Consider the following 19,842-nt stretch of genomic DNA (forward strand, 5'->3'; position numbering starts at 1 on the left):
CTAGAAAATCTACAACACCACACAGCCTATCTAGCAAAATGCCCTAGATTGGTCATCTAGATTGGTGTTGCTTGATCTCAGACACTTTAAGATGTGTGGACGTCAACTCTGCTGGCCTGAGAACTCCAGAAGGAGCTGCTAAGTTTGAACAACTCTGGTCTAGATCAGGATTTCTCAACCTTGGCAACTTTAAGAGGGGAGGACTTCAACTCCCAGAACTCTCCAGCCAGCATACTGGAGTTGGGGTCCCCATCTTTGGGGCAACCATGACCTGGATGATTGATCATCTCCATGGACATTGAACTGGGAATAGGTGGGCTCTGAACTTGTGTGTTCTCCTTCAAGAAGCTTCTGAATGGCTATTCTGCTATTGGAGGGGACTAACCTGTCTCTCTTCCTTCGTAGGACGACATCGAACTGAGGAATACCTCCATCGCCATTTTCGGCATGCTCCTGAAAGGACTGAAGGAGATACAGAATAGTAATATGGCTGAAAACATCCTGAACAGCCTTGTTCCTCTAATCATACAGCTGTCAAATGATCGGACGAAAGAGGTGAGTTGAAGGGCTGCGTAACCTGAGCTCCTGCTCTGATCATGCTACCTTCTCAGTGAGACCACCCCGTACCCCCATCTTCACTCAGAGCAACGTGGTTGTACCACATGGACACTCTGGAGAATGCAAAGAGATTCTAGAAAATCCTGAAGTTTTGGTGCTCCCTGAACTTGGTTGTTTCCTTGAAGACCTTTCAGGACCCAAGTAGGTGACAGCATCTCCCCCTTTCCTCCCTCGGCCAGGTCTCCAGGAAGACCCTCGACTCCTGCGTGTCCTTTATGAACTGGGGGGGCTTTCCCAGCAACTTGTTTGACTATGAAATGTATATCAGCCTTCATAGCATGTACTCCAACATCTGCTACGTGGTTGTAAGTAGGAGCCAAGCTGGCCGGTTTTCTTCCAGATTAGAGTATGCTAAGCGTTTATTTCTTTATTTTGCCCTGCCTTTCTTATTTTTATAAATAGTTCAAGACGGTGGACATCCCTAATACTTCTTCTTTTCTTCACAACAGCCCTGTGAGGTGGGTTGCCCTGAGAGAGAGGGACTGCACCAAAGTCACCCAGCTGGCCATCCTGACTAAGGAGGGACTAGAACTCCCAAAGTCACCCAGCTGGCTTTCATGCCTAAGGCAGGACCAAAATTCACCATTCCCTGGTCATTGGCCCAAAGTCACCCAGTCCGCTTGCTTGCCCAAGGGGGGACTAGAACTCACCGTCTCCTGGTAATTAGCCAAAATCACCCATCCAGCTTTCATGCCAAAGGTGGGACTAGAACTCTCAAAGTCACCCAGCTCACTATCATGATGAAGGCGGGACTAGAACTCACCGGCTCCTGGATTGTTGCCTGATGCATTAACCACTAGACTCAACTGACTGGAGGGATTCTTCTTGGGTTTTTGCTCTCTCGGGAACAGCAGAGGTTCCCTGCAACCATGAGGACTAGAAACCTTGCTGGTTTGTGGGTTTGAGGATTAGAAATGGCAGTTTGTGGGAAAAGGAAATTAGGACGTAGAGGGGGGCAAAATATAAATGCATTTATAAGTTCAGAAGCCATTTCCTTAGCATTTTTCTTTCCCTTTTCTTTTTCTATTTTCTGTTTTTCACTATCTGCAATTTTTCTTTATTTTCCTTTATGCTTTTAATTTGGATAAAACTGTCTCTAATAACATAAATATCAATTAGTACAGTAACGTATAGCATAGTATAATAATGTCATAGTAAGTTGTTGAGGACATGAGGACTAGAAACCTAACCAAGAAAGCAGCCACTTGGTAAAAAAAGAAAGAAAGAAAAAAAAAGGAAGCTCTCTAGTTGAGTGGCTTGTTTGTTGCCTTGTGTTCCCCAGATGAATAAATGCAAGCAAAACCTTCCTGCAATGTTGGATCAGATGCTGGGATTCCTGAGGAGCCGGAACTCTTCCCATCGCGAGGCAGCTGCCCTCTTAATTGGTAACCACCAATGCCAACTCTGGAAGGAGGGCAGGAAAACCCAAGACGGGCGGGCGGCCTTATCACCAAAAGAATCTATGCCGAATTAAGCCATGTTGCTTAATCAGACTGGAAGCTGCTCTTATACCGTGTGGCTTCTCCGGAACTGCTGCGATTGCGCAACAGTTTTTCAGGCAGTTCCTCCCCTCTTTCTTAAGGGTATGGCTGCCGTTGTTAAAATTTTGTGTGTTTGTGTAGTTAGAGTGAAACACTACAGAAACACACTAAATCTCAGAAAGCTGCACAAATATTATTTTATTTTATTTTATTTTTATTTTTATATAAAAGCAGCTAAATTTAAAACTTCCTAAACTTTAAATGGCTAGGTCTAAAAAAAGAGCAACTAAAAAGAACCCCAATTAACTACAGTATTTTTTTTAAAGCTCCCAAAGGGGGAAAAAACTTACCCAATAGAACAGGGGTCTCCAACCTTGGCAACTTTAAGACTTGTGGACTTCAACTCCCAGAATTCCTCAGCCAGCAAAGCAAAGCTGGCTGAGGAATTCTGGGAGTTGAAGTCCACAAATCCTAAAGTTGCCAAGGTTGGAGACCCCTGCAATAGAAGATACAAGGCAGGCAGGCAGGCAGGAAGGCAGGCAGGCAGGCAGATAGAGCTGCTCACCGATGAGCTTGATTGCAGGCAGGGAGATTCAGTTGCTGGCTGATGCAATGGATTGCAGGGATTACAGCAAGACGTTGCAACCAGCAGCTAAGGTAAGCAAGCTGGAGGCTGGAGGGGGGGGGAAGGGGGGACGGATTTTTGCTACCGGTTAGCAGGCAACTCAGCTGGGGTCATCAGAGCTTGGCTCGTCAGAGCCATTTAAAAGAAAAAACAGGCTCTGATGATCGTGCGGCTCAGCTGGGCATGGGGGGCAGGGGCAGGGATTTTTGCTACCGGTTCTCCAAACTGTGCACCACCATCGCTACCTACTCGCCCGAGCCAGTCCGAACCAGGAGCATTTCACCCCTGGTTGGAAGGGACCTTAGAGATCTTCTAGTCCAACCCCCGGCTAAAACAGGAGACCCTATTCCATTTCAGACCAGTGGCTGTCCAATCTCTTCTTTAAAGCCTCCAGTGTGGCCTGGAGACAAAACCATATGAAGAACAGCTACCCCTAGTCCACGGGTGAAATGCTCCCGGTTCGGACTGGTTCGCCCGATCCGGTAGCGATGAAGGTGGGTGGTTCGGAGAACCGGTAGCAAAAATCCCTGCCCCTGCCCCCCATGCCCAGCTGAACCGTGCGATCATCAGAGGCTTTTTTTCTTTTAAATGCCTCTGACGAGCCAAGCTCTGATGATCCTAGCTGAGTTGCCTAATTGATCAGGCAACTCAGCTGGGATCGTCAGAGCCTTTTGAAAGCATTATTTAAACGGTTTTACATGTAAAAAATGGTTTTAAAAGTAAAAAAAAAAATTGGCCATGCCCACCCAGTCACATTACCCCCCCATCAAGCCACGCCCACTGAACCGGTAGTAACAAATTTTAGATTTCACCACTGCCCTGGTCCTTCTTTTTATTAGACAGACCCAATCCCTGGAACCATCCCGTAAAGTCCCAAAGCGACTCTTCCAAGTGGAAACCAATGAATTGCGCGTTTTTTTCCTGAATCAGTCGATTTAGCCGTCTCTGTTAACCCCACCAACGTTTTCTTTTTATGCGCCTAGGCTGCTGCGCGCAATACATGCAACCGGATGTGGTGACTTCAAAACAAATTGAAGAAGTTTTCCTTGGTGAGTTTCAAAGTTCCCTCGCTTGAAGCAAGGAGTTTTTCTCCAGAAGCTCTTTCGCTGATCAGGGTTGGTTCTCACGGTTGATCCCGGAAATCATTTGTTTTCTGGATTCGTTTCAGGTCTCCGGGATCTGCAAGGCGATCGTGAAGCCTCAGTGGCTCAGGCTGCAGCTGACTCAATGGAAGAAATCTTTCGGCAGTGTGGCCATCTGATCGAGCCGGGTCTTGTTAGTAGTCAACTCCTCTCCAAGGCCATCAGGAGGATCTCCGAGACCAAGCAATAATAGTTTCATAGTTTCATAGTTTTCTTTATTAGCATGGCACCTCATACAATTAAAGTGCCATCTTCACTGTATATTATACTTTTTAAACTCCCCATAAAAATAAAACAAAAACACACCTCCTTCACACTGTATGCAATTGAATTGAAAACCCCTGATATTGCATTAATATTGCACTCTACAGTAGAATTGTATTGTTGGAAGAAATCTCCTTCTGGGTTCAGCTCCAAGTGGGGAAAAAGACACTGGAAACATGGAGACTGCTTGGAAAGATGGTTTAATGGTGGACAGGATCACATGGCTTGAGTTCCTGAACAGAAAAGGGCAGAGAAGCTGAGTGTGCCTTGGTTTTTTATGCCCTCTCTGGCTTTGAAGTTCCTGGGGCCCAGGAAGAATATCCAGATTGGTCATAGCTTCGCCCTTTAGGTTGTCTGTGTGCCAAGTTTGGCTGAAATTTGGTGGGTGGTGCAATAAAGGGCAGTTAAATGGCTCTGCCTGAAGGAGGTGGATCTTTGTTATGTAGAATAGACTGGCTCAGGCCTTAATGGCGCATTAATAAAGGTGGGGGGCTGAGTTTCTGGTTCTCTGAGTTTCTCTTTTAGGGAAAATATTCTGCCTTTTTAGTATATCCTAAAATATTTTCTTTTCCTAGGAGAGGAGTGAGTGCTAACTTCCTACAGTCTAGTTACTGCTCTTGTTATAGGAAAAATGACGGACCTGGCCAAGCTCTTCAATGCAGGAAAGAGTTTATTGCACAAGGTTCAAACAGTCCAAAGACAAGAAAAGGGTCTGAACGTCGATGGCTTCTTCTGGCCAAGTATTTATACAGTTTAAAGGCAAAAGTATTACAGAGAGTGATGCATTTCACACGTAGAAGCTGCCCTTTCATCTATCTCTAGGAAAGACATAACAGCCCTGTTCCCACAGGCTCAGGTTCTCCTCTCCGGCGCTCAAGACATAACAAAAGGAGATAAGAGGCTTGGAGATGCCTCAAGGGCAATAAGGAAGCAGCACCCCTTATCCAGGGATATGCATGACATTTGGGGTGTAATAAACATTAAACAACAGGATGTATCTGTTTAGGGTCAGTTTGCCCTTTTACAATTCTGTGCCTATGTCAAATACCGTTTGTCATCTCAGCACCTTGGCATGGAAGAGGCACTTCTGTCTTGTCCAAAGATTTGGATTTCTAATATTTGAGTTTTATCCCAATACCGAATCTTAGCCTGGCTCATACCCCCCTTTGTGACTCATCTGTTTATCCAGACGAGTCACACCATAGGTCCTCTTCCTGCTGGAGCCCTTTGTAATCCCACATAGCCATCACCTGAGCAGTTGTCCTACGTTCCACCAGCAAAGATAGACTTTTAGGAATAGTTTTAACAAACAGAGGTAAAATACATGGGAGAAAAATACACCCTGCAGCCACTAATCCCACCAGGCCAAAAATGGCCTGCAGGCCAGGTAACTTTGGCCACCATCCTGAAAACATGTCCTGTAAATTAAGACCTTTCCATGTCTGGACTGTCACATGAGCTATTTTAACCATTTTGTCTGTTATCTCCTTAATAACCTTTCCGCTTTCATCAACTTCTATGCAGCAGTTAGTCAAATTAAACTTTCCACATACCCCTCCTTCCTTGGCCAACAAATAGTCTAAGTCTAATCTATTCTGCATAATATATGTCCTTGATTTGACACTTTCCCTAGCTAATTGAGTAAGACCTTTTACAGTTTCGTTGGTGATGATTTCAACCACAGCTTGCAGACGAATTAAACGGTTCAGAATGTATATAGGGGTCCGATAGCCATACATGCCATCTTCTGCCCATGTAGCTGGTCCATAAACCTCAATAATTCGCTCTGCAGGCCACTCCTCACTTCCCCAACTACGTTGGTTACCTCTGACCCTAACTTTTCCTATTGCAGATGTATCTACATGTCTTCTTTGTCTTAAGTTCCCCACCTCCTCATACACCGGGACATCTAAAACCTGTCGAGTTTTAAGGGGAAGCAAAAAGTCCAATTATTCCCAGGACACAAGCTCCACACCCATTCTTAGGTAGATACCCATATGCCATCTTGCCACAAATCCAGTACAATCCATCAGGAGCCAGCCATTCAAGGGTATGATTATCCGGATCCCTTAAGAAGGCTAATCTGTTGATTAGCCGTTTCATCAATACCCTCTGTGACATTACTCCCTGACCACCATGTCTTGCTTTCCCATTTTCCTGTGCATATAAGGTTTCCTACCTGTTTACCATCAGTTTGAGTCCTCCTTTGGAAGCATACATTCCCTACCAAACTGGTGGTAAGTGTCCAGTCCCCATCTTTTCCCTGATTATGTGAAAGGCTACCCTTCTGTTCCATTTCTAATGCTTTGGAATAGTTCAATTCTTGAGCTTCCCATGGCCATTTTTCTCCCATGTTAGTTCCTCCACATACAAAACAAGTTGATACATTCAGAGGGTGGGCTATGTCTTCTGCCAATTTGACAAAGGTATTTGTTACATAGCTAGGGATTTCGGGTATATTTAGCTTTTCCATTTTCAGATAATATTACAAGGGGACTTCTTCAGGATTTATTACCAAATAATGTACTAGCACCTCCTCTATAATTTTCACGTCACACTCTACCTTACAGCTTATACATAAAACACAATGAATACAGTGAGTATTGATATACAACACTCACACCCACAATTACAAAACCAACACATTTAAAGAAAATTCTCTTTTCTGTTCTTTTGCATCAAAAGGCAGCTTCCAGGGTGTCCTAAGCAGGGACTTCTTTCATCTGTAAGAGGTTCACACTCCGCAGCCGGTTGGGGAAATATTAGGGATCGGAATGACTGAGAAATCAAATGGGCCCTGGTTGTCCACAAAACCATTGCTTATATCTGTAAAACACAATAATCAATAAAGCTACTACCCCAATTACTCAAAGTGCCCACACCCAATTTTCCTCCCACATGAATCCGCAATGATCTTCAATCTTTCGTCAGGATCCAAGTTCCGGACTAATTCAAGAGAGCAGGTGCTCCATCCTCTCTTTTTTTAGCTTACAGCGGGTTACATCGGCAGATATACATCAAGGTAACCTATATATAAAATACAGAAGCTTTCTTTAAGCACATTCAAATGTCAATTATGTTGGATGTTGTTTGTCCACGGACACTTTCCAGCCGGTGTCAGCTGCTGCCTTGACTCGTGTCCGATGGATCCATGATTTTGATTCTGCAATCTTAATAGCAAGTGGAGAAGTCATAATACCAATAAAAGATCCCTTCCACCTTCCACTTGGTCCCCAGGTTCAAATGAGTGACATTAAGTTACTAATCTAGGGGGTACTTGTTCCATCACATATCGTTGGAATCTCTCAATTTGCTTATTAAGTTCTTGTACCATCTCCATATTCAGCCTATTTGTCCTTGTTTTTATTGTCCTGTACCGTCTGCCAGATGGTAATAGTTCAAAAAAAGGGGGCCCAGGATGAAATGGACCCTTAAGGATGTTTGGAACTTTCTTAAGGCAATGGGAGGTGGGGTTTTTTTTTTTTTTGTAAATATTTTTTATTTATTTTTTTCCAAACATAAACATAAAATATAACTTTTAAGAACAAAGTCTCGATCCGGTCATAGATGGTTACCACGCTTACATTCCTTTAACAAGCTCCATTCAATTTCCCATTACATCTTTTGCGGATAGAAATTCAAAACATAAAAAAAAACAAATTTTAACATAAAATCTAGCATCTCCACCTAAACAAATCCATTATATCAATACAATTTTACTTTGAAACTAACTTTCACTCATTTTTATATCTATATGTCAATCCTGATTTTATCTTGTTCTTCTTCACCTTGTATCTTTTACCATCAGTGTCAAAATAATTTTTAACAATATTCTAACCTCTTATTCCAATTATTTACCTTACAATTTTATCACCACAAATCTTAATTTCAAGTTCAATACAACTCCATTTTTATTACACTTTCTAAAACAAAATTCTATCTAATTCTTAATCTCTTGACCCTTTTCCTCAAATCTTAAACACACTTAAAAATACTTATCATCTATTACAATTTCCATGTTACACAGATTTATCACAAAAACATGTTTTATTTAAACTAATTTCTAGCATATTTTCTTCCATACCTCCCTCTATTGTTTGGCTGTTTTCCAGCATATTATGTTTGGCTGATTCCCAGCATAGTCTCCTCCAAAACACCAACTATTTTTGGCTAATTTCCAGTATAGTCTCCTCCAAGCCTACCACCATTATTAGCTAATTTCCAGCATATTTTCCAGCATAATCTCCAATTCTCCACCTATTTGTTTGGCTGATTTCCAGCATTTTATTGGCTGATTTCCAGCATAGTCCCCTCCAGGGCTCCCACTCTTGTTTGGCTGATTTCCAGCATATTCTCCTCCAACTCTCCTGTAAGTGTTTGGCTGATTACTGCAAGTTCAAATCTCACCAGGCTCAAGGTTGACTCAGCCTTCCATCCTTTCTAAGGTAGGTAAAATGAGGACCCAGATTGTGGGGGGAATAAGCTGACTTTGTATAAATATACAAAAGGATGAAGGCTATTGCTTAACGCATTGTAAGCCGCCCTGAATCTCCGGAGAAGGGCGGCATATAAATTAAAGCAAAAAAAAAAAAAGATATTTTAGGACTTTTCTTGTCACATTTGTTAAGCGAATCACTGCAGCTCTCAAGTTAGAAACATGGTTGTTAAGTGAATCTGGTTTCCCCACTGACTTTCCTCGTCAGAAGGTCGCAAAATGTGATCGCTTGACTTTAGGACACAGCAACGGTCATAAACCTGAACCAGTGGCCAAGCATCTGATGCTTGAAAGGGTGAAAAAATGTACATGTGGCTTTTTTCAATGCTGTTGTTCCTTTGAATGGCTACTAGACAAATGGTTGCAAGTCAAGAACTATCTGTAGATATATCCTTGCATTAAAGCACTTCATTTGGCCATCGGTTCTCTAATCCTTTATTCCATTGGGGGGTGTTAAGCTATCTGGACTGGCCGTCTCTTCGGAAATGGGGAAAGAATCTGATTTTCCCCCCAATCTATTCTTCCACCTGCACAGAAGCGCCAGGGAGCTGTGGAGGAAGCTGGCTGTAGACCCCTTTTCCAACAGGAAGTTCATGAAGCCCTTCCTCAAAACGCTTCATGATCAAGACCCCAGCACTGAAGCCATCGGGCGGAGATGCAGCAAATCCATCATGCCCATTGCGGTAAGCCCTCAACCGGAGGCTCTGCTTCCCTTTGATCTAGAGGTGGGCCACTCCTGAGGGAAGGGGGAAGGGGCTGAGCAGAAGAGTCGCCCTCGGGGGTCTCCCCATCAGGAGCAGGCATGCCTGGTTGGAGGGAGGAAGTGGGCAAACTGGTGGGGGCTGAAATTGAAGCAAAATTTGGCATAAGGCCCCCCCCAAAATGTACCACTGAAAGTAGAGGCATCTGTGGGATTCCTTGCCAAAACAGTTTTGATATCCATCCATCCATCCATCCATCCATCCATCCATCCACCCATCCATCCACCCATCCATTTATTTATTATACTCATCCATCCATCAATCCACCCATCCATCCATCCATTCATCCACCCATTCATCCACTCATCCATCCATACCTTCATCCATCTATCTTTATCATCTATCTACCCATTCATCCATCCATCCAGATCTATCACCCATTCATCGGTTCATCTATTCATTAATCCATTCAGTCATGTATCCATTCATTTATTTATTTATTTATTCATCTATTCCTTCCTTTATGCCTTCCTTTACTCATCCATTCTGTAATGTATATAGTTTTGGCGGGAAGTTTAAAAGAACAATAGCACGTTGGTGATTGGCTAACTCCCTGGCTGAAGACCTATATAAAGGGAGCTGTTTTACTATATGCTTTGTTGGATTCACACTGTGAATAAAAGAGCTGTTGTTACTGAAGTTCTTGCTTCTGCCTCCTCATTCGCCCAACTTAACATTGGCGACGAGGATGGGATTGAGGTGAACAAGAAGCAAGACAAAGAGCTGACAACAACGAATCCAGCCAGGCGGACGAGCTCAGTGCCAAGCGAGATGACCAGGATGTCTGCTTTTGCACTGCCAACGCCTTTCAGTCCAGCCAGAGAGAAGTGGGGGTCGTACATGGCTCGGTTTGAGTGTTTTCTGGGGGCCAGCGACCTACAGAGCCTCTCCGACAACAGAGAAAGAGCTCTATTCCTGAGCCACTGTGGGCCCGAAGTCTTCGACATGGCTGAGTCACTATCTGAGCCGACCCCGGTTCAGTTGGTAATGTGGCAGGTTTTACAAGCCTTGCTAAAGGGATACTACGCCCCGGTACCCTCCAAATTCGTCCAGAGGTACAAGTTCTGGCAACGGTTGCAATGAGAAGGAGAGCCAATCAGTGCTTACATGGCCGCCCTGTGCAAGGCTGCCACGCACTGTGAGTATCGAGACCTCGATGACGCACTCATAGAGCAACTAATCTGCGGCGTTAGAGATATTCACCTACAGAGAAGACTTCTGGCCAGGTCAAATCTGACCCTACACATCGCTCTTGACAAAGCAAGAGCACATGAATCCTCCACTAAGGCTGCGGACACCCTGCAACAACCAGCACCATCGCAGACGATGCACAAGTCAGTCCCGGTGCACAGTGAAGTAACCCAGATCGACAGTGAAGAAGAGTCTGATGAAGACGTCTTCCAAACAGAAAGGCATAGATGTGATCAGAGAGAGTGGAGAGAGGACTGCGCGAGCTGCGGAGGGTCACACCAATGGCAGACCTACAAGTTCAGAGACGCCGTCTGCAGACGCTGTGATAAAAAAGGGCACCTGACAAGGGTGTGCAGGGCGAGTCTACCATCCAACCATAAGCCAAAGAATGGACCTTGCCAATCTGAGCCAGAGGGACACAAAAGAGCCAACAAATATGGCGACCCAAAAAAGAGTACAAATTTCAAAAGCCACAAGACTGCAGCACCAGAGTAGGTCAAGCAAGTACCGCCCTAGAGAAGAAGATACACACCATGGTGGAAATAGAAGGACACCCATGTAAGATGGAGATCAATACCGGCTCATCTCTATCGAACATGTCCTGGGCCACCCTGAAAACGGCCATATCCAGCTTGAAAAGATGTCAACTACAGCCCAAGTGACTATGGCGACGCGATTACCAAGGGAACCGCATTCCCGTGGAAGGAGTAGGCATGTTCCAGGTCAAGTACGGACAGCACCAGAAGAAGCTACCCCTCACCGTGGTCAGCGGACACCTACCAAGCCTCCTGGGCCTGGACTGGTTTAAGGTCTGGGAATGGGAGTCACCGGATTCCACAGCACGAGCGGCAGCCTGACGGACAACCTGATGCAAGAGTTCCAGGACGTGTTTGATGACCAGCTGGGCAGGTACGTGGGGACACCTCTCTCCTTTAACTTAGACCCTAACATAGCCCCAATCAGGCTTAATGCTAGAAGAGTGCCTTTTGCACTAAAGCCAAAAATTGACCTGGAGCTGGACAAGCTCATCAAGCAGGGGGTGTTAGTCCCTGTAGATCACGCTAAATGGGAAACCCCAATAGTGACCCCATCAAGCCAGATGGATCTGTGTGCATCTGCGCTGATTATAAATGCATGATTAATAAGGCTCTCCAACAAAGTGCTTATCCTGTTCCAATCGTGCACTTTATTGTGTGCTTGGTTTTAAAACCTAAAATACTCAATAAAAATTATTTTATTTTAAAAAATCCTATCCTATCCTATCCTATCCTATCCTATCCTATCCTATCCTATCCTATCCTATCCTATCCTATCCTATCCTATCCTATCCTACTCTACTCTACTCTACTCTTCTCTACTCTTCTCTACTCTACTCTACTCTACTCTACTCTGCTCTACTCTACCCTACTCTATTGTATTCTATTATTTGTCAAGCATGTATAAGATAAGAGATATAAGTATAAACATGATTATGAGTACAGGAAATGGATATGAACAAATGGAGATAATACGACAGGAATGGTAGGCAGGTTGGTGCACTTATGCACGCCCCTTACAGACCTCTTAGGAATGGTGGGGGGTCAGTGGTGGGATTCAGCCAGTTGGCACCACTTCAGGAGAACTGGTTGTTAACTTTCTGAGCAGTTTGGTGAGCTGGTTGTTGGAAGAAATCATTAGGGCACAGAACCGGTTGTTAAATTATTTGAATCCCACCACTGGGTGAGGTCAACAATAAACAGTCTAAGGTTAAAGTTTTGGGGGTTTTGGGATGAAACCACAGAGTCAGGGAGTGCATTCCAGGCATTGACCACTCTGTTACTGAAATTGTATTTTCTGCAATCGAGTTTGGAGTGGTTTACCTTAAGTTTCTATCTATTGTGTTCTTGTATATTGTTGCAGTTGAAGCTGAAGTAGTCATTCACAGGTAGGACGATGTAGCAGACAATTTTGTGTACTACGCTTAGGTCAGATCGAAGGTGGTGTATTTCTAAATTGTCTAAGCCCAAAATTTCAAGCCTGGTGGCATAAGGTATTCTGTTGCAAGCAGAGGAGTGGAGTACAGTTCTCATGAAATACCTCTGGACTCGCTCAATTGTATTAATGTCTGATATGCAGTGCGAGTTCCAGACAGATGAGCTGTATTCAAGAATTGGTCTGGCAAAAGTTTTGCATGCCCTTGTTTGCAGTTCAATATTACCACAGAAGAAGCTACGCAAGATTAGGTTAACAACTCTTAATGCGTTTTTGGCAGTTCTGTCTCACTTGTGCTACACGTTGTCTCCCTTTTGTTCGGTATCTACACCCCACTGTCCTTTCCAAGTCTGGAGAGGGTGTAGAATCTATGTTTCAGAAATCCCACTTCTAGCAAAATTTTGCGCCGTGTCTCAGACATGGACATTCCTAGCTCACTTTTCATGGACATTTTTTTCTCCTGGTTGGCCCACATCAAAGAAGTTCTACTTTTGTACTTTGTAAACTAAGTAACCTGGTTCGCCTCACAATCAGGAGGCTGTGAGTTCGATCCTAGGTAGAGGCAGATATTTCTTTCTCTGGGCACAATGAGAATGTATCTGCCAAACAAAACTCTGCATTGGCGACAAGAAGGGCATCCAGCCAGTAAACACTCAGCTCCATTCAGTTGCCCAGACTCCACCCCGCAAGGGATTATGGGGTTGTTAAAAGAAGAAGATGATGATGATGAATCTAAGTAACCTGGTGAGTACAAGCTGACTCTCCTTTCATCCTGTTTCTAAGCCACCAATGTTCTGTGTTTGCTTCTATCTTGATGCAGTAGACACTCTGCAAAACAAGTTCGCCAACCTGCTCATGGCCCTCGTAACACAGCTTCATTTTCTCCTGGGAGCAAGCAAGAGTGGGTCCAGAAGATCCAGTAGAGTCATTGAGAGTTCAGAACAAACCAACCTTTTGGGGTAAGGAATCTCCTAAACCCAATCTGGATTCTTTCTCCATTTCTGTAAAGCTCAATAGATGCCTATAGGTTTTCCTCACGTTGATTTATGACCACAACGGAGCACCAAATTACTGTTGCTGAATGAAATAGTCATTAAGTGAACTTTGTCCCATTTTGCAAGCTTTCTTGCCACAGTAGTTACGTGAATCGTTGCGTTGGTTAAGCTAGAAAGAAAGTCTCTGTTGATTTGGTTTCCAGAAACTGCAGTAACCACAGCAATGTTTCTCGAGTGGCTGACAAAATGGCTGATTGAGTGGGTGGATTTTCATAGGGTTCTGGGGTTTGGTGTTTGAGGTGCTCCAGGGGGGTTGTGCAAAGTAGTGAGCCTTGTGTCTTTTGCTATTCTAAAGGTGGTGGGTAAATCCTCTTAGGTCCTAAAGGTCATGTCCTTAGAGTTTGGGTGGGGGATGTAAATTCTTAATCCCATGAGGTCCCATCCTGGGGGAGCTGTTGCTTCACAAGCCGCGAAGTACTATCCTGAACAGCAGCGGGAGGCCGATTGGTGTCAGTGCAAGCATGGGCTTTGCGGGGGGGATCAGCTGAATGATTGGCACCAACTCTTCTTCCTTTGTTTGATTTAACAATACAGTGCAAGCCATCAAAAACTTAATCGTGTGTGCCGGCTATCAAGAGGAATTCAACAATTTCGGGGTGCTTGGATGCTGGGATATGCTGGTGACCCCTGATAGCTTGTTTGAAGCCATTTTCTACCTGGTCCGGAAAGAAATTAAAAGTCAAAAGAGCTTGGCTACAAGTGGCAGCGAGTGGGAGAGGGAGGGGAGGGGAGGGGAGAGGGAGAGGAAGAAGAGGCAGAGAAAGAGAGGTAGGGAAGGAGAGAGGGAGAGAGAAAGAAAAGAACTGGGAGGGGGAGAGAGAGGAAGAGTAGAGAAGGAGGGAGAAAGAAAAAGAGAGAAGGAGAGGGGGGGTGAGAAATTCTCTAAATGGAGTAATTCATTGAGTAGTTGAATTCAGATCATGATATCTCTAGCTTGGTGATTTTCTTCTCCCTAACCAGCAAATCTCGTCTGAGCTCTCCGTATTTGCTCTTTTGGGAATTTATTCAGCTACTCTAAAAAGGAGCTGAAGGTGATGTTCAGAGAGGCCAACACCTACCTGCCCCGTCCCAATCTAAGAGAGAAGACCATCAGGAAGGTTTTCTTCTCGGAGGTGAGGAGACCTTGGGATGCACCCCAATATTCTGGACAGCCGTTTGTCTGACGTTGTAGAGCAGGGGTCCTCAAACATTTTAAACAGGGGGCCGATTCACAGTCCCTCAGACTGTTGGGGGACCGGACTGGGTGGGCGGGCGTGACTAGGTGGTCATGTGACTGGGTGGGCGTGGCCAGTTTAACCGTCCATTTTTTTGCCTTTCTCCTTCTAAGCCCCCGTTTAAATTGTTTTCAAAGACTTTTAATTTAAAGCAGTACTTTACAAGCCCACAGCTGCTTCTCAAGGCTGCACCGGCGAGATCAGCCCTCAGCTGGCCCTCAGCTGGCCTTACAGCTGGCTCCCTGGAAGATAAGGCAGTGAGGGGCGGGGCAAGGGGCGGGGCTTAATCACACCACTCCGCGGGCCGTATTCTTTGCCCGTGGGCCGTAGTTTGAGGGTGCCTGTTGTAGAGGATCTGCTGCTTGAGCAGGGGGTCTCCAAGGTCTTCTTCTAGTCTGTTAATCGATGGAAGGGCTTCCCTCCAGAAGTTGTTGGGGGGGAGGGAGGGAGGGAGGGAGGGAGGGAGGGAGGGAGGAAGGAAGGAAGGAAGACTCAATGACCACAATTTCCTTTTACTCTTTGTATTATAGGCAGTTTTGTATTCTTACAACTATCATTTACATTACCTTTTGCCATACTGTAGTCCTCGACATATGACTGTCATAGAACCTCCAGTGGTCACTAAGTGATTTCAGCAGTCCTTAAGCCAATGCCGTGGTCGAATATTTAGGATAAACCTGATCTTTCAGTGATTTCTGTCTAAAAGTTGTCCTCCATATACAACCACAAATGAGCCCCAAATTTCTGTTGCTGAGCGAAAGTTCTTAAGCAAGTTTTGCCTCATTGTTCGACCTTCCTTGCCACAGTTGTTAAGTGAATCGCTGCAGTGCAGTTCTTATGGTGGTCAATCTGATGAATTAGTGAATCTGGTTTCCCCATTGACTTGGCCTATCAGACAGTCACAAAAGGGGATGACGTAACCTGGAAACACTGCAACCGTCATAAATATGGACCGGCAAGTACCCAAATTTTGAACACATGACCATTAGGATGCTACAATGGTCCTAAGTCTGAAAAATGGGCATGTCCCTTTTGTCAGTGCCATTGTGACTTTCAGGGGTCACTAGACGAGGACTGTATTTTCTTTTTCTCTCCCTGTAATGGCTGAAAGTGGCATCTCTTAGTAGAGGCTCTCAGGGAAGTTCCCTTCCTTGGCTTGATGCTAAGGAAGGGAACTTCCTAATGCTCCGTATCTCTACTCTTCTTCCTCAGCTGCTGTATCACCCGGAGGTTGGAAACTTCTTTATGACGCAAGACATTCTCGAGGTTCTCCTGGAATGGATGATTCAGCCGTATCCTCTCATCCAGATCTTTAGCGTGAGAGGACTGGGATATATTCTTCAGCACCCCTTCGAGGTAAGAGATGGGGGGCAGGAAGTGAGTGGCTTCCAAGGTGGTAGCAGGTGTGGCCTCACTCTCTGGGAAGTCTTCAAGGATGGGAAGGACAGAAGAAGGAGAAGAAGACAATCATCAGGAACAGGATGGACTCAGCTAGAGTGGTGTCTCTTCTACAAAGATGGGTGCACCCCTGGAAGATCTGAAGGATCAAGTAGATCCTCTTGGAGAAGATCTCAAAGCAGAACAAGATGAAACAGATGGGAACTGATGAAGGAGAGAAACAACCTAGACCTAAGGAGAAATTTCCTGACCCTGAGAACAATTAATCCTTGGAACGACTTGCCTCCAGAAGTTGTGGCTGCTCCATCACTGGAGCTTTTCAAGGAGAAACCAGACAGCCATTTGTCCAGCAGAGTCTAGGGTCTCCTGCTTGAGCAGGGAGTTGGACCAGAAGACCTCCAACCCTCTTCTTCTATGCTCTGTGGGCTTCTCTTGTGTTTGTCATGATCGCTGTGAGACTCAGAGAACTCCAGTGACCGTGTTTAGTTGCTCGTTCCTTTCCCTGCTTCCTCCAGAAGAACATCTCAGGGCCAGTTTTCATGCCGGTCATCAACTGCACTTGTCACCCACAGAAGACCGTAGCAAAGGAAACTCTCCGGACCCTCCATTTCCCCCTTAGGCACCTTGCTGTGGACATCCATGCATTGAAGGCGGTCCATCTAATTCCTCTCCTGTTGAAATATTTTCCTGACATAAGTCAACCAAATCACGACAAACTGGTTTCCCCTCCTCTTTTTTAGTTATTTCTGTAAGATATAAGAAATGAAGGAAGGAATCAATAAATACACGAGTGAATGGATGAATAAAGGAATAAATGAACAAAGGAATAGATGGATAAATGAATAAATAAATGAATGGATTAATGAATAGATGAACCGATGGATGGATGGATGGATGGATGGATGGATGGATGGATGAATGGATGGATGGATGGAAGGATGAAAGGATGGATGGATGAATATCAAAGCTGTTCTGGTGAGGAAGCCCACAGATGCCTTTTCTTTCAGTGGTGCATTTTGAGGGGTGGGGGCTTATGCCAAATTTTGCTCCAATTTCAGCCCCCACCAGTTTGCCCTCTGCCTCCCTCCAACCAGGGCATGCCTGCTCTTGATGGGGAGACCCCCCGAGGGTGACTCTTCTGCTCAGCCCCTTCCCCCTTCCCTCAGGCGTGGCCCACCTGTAGATCTAAGGAAAGGAGAGCCGCCGGTTGAGGGCTTACCGCAATGGGCATGATGGATTTGCTATTTCTCCTCCCAAAAGCTTCAGTGCTGGGGTCTTCCTTCTGAAGCCTTTTGAGGAGGGGCTTCATGATCTTCATGTTAGCATAAGGGTCTTCAGCCAGTGCCCTCCATAACTCCTTGGCACTTCTGTACAGGTGGAAAAATAGATTGGGGGAAAATCAGATTCTTTCCCCATTTTTGAAGAGACGGCCAATCCAGATAGATTAACACCCCCCCCAACGGAAGAAAGGATTAGAGAACCGATGGGCAAATGAACCACTTTAATACAAACAGGGTGTGGCTAACTGATGAGGACTTATAAGTCCGAAATAGATCTATCTTAGTCTCCTTAGTCTCCCAATGGGCAGCAGAGTGTTTGCTGGCTGCCAGAAAAAAAAAGCCTAGAAACTAGTGGATTGTGATTTCACTGAATTAGGGCTGCATAAAAATCTTGGTTTACGTAGGAAGAGCCTGGCTAAAGAGAAATACACATAAAGCCTATGAAAAGGAAAGGAAAAAAAACCCAAATACTGTACCTTTACAGGGAGGATACATGGGATGAGGGTGTGGCTAACTGATGAGGACTTATAAGTCCAAAATAGATCTATCTTAGTCTGCTTAGTCTCCCAATGGGCAGCAGAGTGTTTGCTGGCTGCCAGAAAAAAAAAGCCCAGCATCAGATGCTTGGTTACTGGATCAGATTTATGACCGTTGCTGTGTCCCAAAGTCAAGCGATCACAGTTTGTGACCTTCTAACGAGGAAAGTCAGTGGGGAAACCAGATTCACTTAACAACCATGTTTCTAACTTGAGAGCTGCAGTGATTCACTTAACAGATGTGACAAGAAAAGTCCTAAAATATCTTTAAAAGGTCATTCCCATATCCTCTACCCCTCCCTCTCCCCTCCTTCCCTCCTTCCCTCCTTCCCTTCTTCCCTCCCTCCCTCCCTCCCTCCCTTCCTTCCCTCCTTCCCTCTGTCCCTCCCTCCCTCCCTTCCTCCCTTCCCTCCTTCCCTCTTTCCTTCCCTTCCTCCCTTCCTTAATTCCTTCCTTCCTTCCTTCCTTCCCTCTTTCCCTCCCTCCCTCCCTTTCTTAATTCCTTCCTTCCTTCCTTCCTCCCTCCCTCCCTTCCTTCCTTCTTTCCTCAACAACTGTTTCTAATTCAACAACTGCAGTGGTTCACTTAACAACCATGGCAAGAAAGCTCGTAAAGTGGGGGGAAATCCACTTAACAACTGCCTTGCTTCAGAACAGAAACGTTGGGCTCACTTGTGTCGTAAGTCGAGGACCGCCCATGTATTCCTCTGGGTTGGTATCTCCCTGTGAAGGAGCAAGGGTTGCCAACTGATCTGATTGCAGGAAGCCTACGTTGCTCCTGGGCCTTTGCAGCTTTTTCTCTGCAGCAATGAAAGCCTTCCGAAGCACGGAAACCCTGGTCCACTCCCGAAGTTTGCTTTTCAAGGAAGCCCAGGCAGGTAAAACGTTGGCCATTTCCCTGCCACATCTGCTGAGGAGTTGGCAAGCCACCCCACACCCTCCGTGGCTGAGAGTTCAGTGGGCCGTCCCTCACGGAGGGCCTCTGCGCCACCGGAAGTGCCAGGGACCCCAAAACTGATGAAGGGAGGGGAGGTTTCCAGGAGCAGCGTGTCTCCAAAATTAACCCAAAGGTGCTTTTCCCAGAATGACCCAGTTGGAAGTTGGAGCAGTGGTGAAATTCAAAAATTGTCCCTACTGGTTCTGTGGGCGTGGCTTGGTGGGCAGTTGACCGGGTGGGCGTGGCTTGTGGGCAGTTGACCGGGTGGGCGTGGCTAGGTGGGCAGTTGACCGGGTGGGCGTGGCCTGGTGGTTATGTGACTGGGTGGGCGTGGCTGTACAATTGACTCACACACAATGTAAAAGCTGCTTGACTTCCCACAAAATGGCCCCTGCAACAAGCAGGAATCTCACAGAGTCACAGAGAGTTCAAAAACAAACTATCACACTTTGCACAAAAATAACACAAAAGCTGCACAACTGACTCACACGCAATGCAAAAGCAGCTGGACTTCACACAAAATGGCCCCTGCAACAAGCAGGAACCTCATAGAGTCAGAGAGCGCTCAAAAACAAACCATCACACTTTACACAAAAATAACACAAAAGCTGCACAACTGACTCACACGCAATGCAAAAACAGCTGGACTTCACACAAAATGGCCCCTGCAACAAACAGGAACCTCACAGAGTCACAGAGAGCTCAAAAACAAACTATCACACTTTACACAAAAATAACACAAAAGCTGCACAACTGACTCAAAAGCAGCTGGACTTCACACAAAATGGCCCCTGCAACAAGCAGGAACCTCATAGACAATCAGGCACAGCTGATTTCTCACAGCTGATTGGTAGTAAAAAAATGCTAAAAAAGC

General features: G+C 45.4%; 1 protein-coding gene across 1 annotated transcript in view; it reads left to right on the forward strand.

Annotated features, from left to right (window-relative positions):
• The window catches only part of LOC139310419 (maestro heat-like repeat family member 5), a 29,871-nt gene extending 25,815 nt beyond the window's left edge, over positions 1 to 4,056 (forward strand). Inside the window, 5 exon segments of the mRNA XM_070934575.1 lie at positions 406 to 555; positions 798 to 923; positions 1,901 to 2,003; positions 3,708 to 3,773; positions 3,893 to 4,056. Coding sequence (XP_070790676.1) covers positions 406 to 555; positions 798 to 923; positions 1,901 to 2,003; positions 3,708 to 3,773; positions 3,893 to 4,056 — 609 coding nt within the window.
• The last annotated feature ends 15,786 nt before the right edge of the window (positions 4,057 to 19,842 follow it).

This window comes from Pituophis catenifer, unplaced genomic scaffold, assembly GCF_029215685.1.
Source record: "Pituophis catenifer annectens isolate HBS135680 unplaced genomic scaffold, rPitCat1.0.hap2 SCAF_2, whole genome shotgun sequence".
Taxonomy (NCBI): Eukaryota; Metazoa; Chordata; class Lepidosauria; order Squamata; family Colubridae; genus Pituophis; species Pituophis catenifer.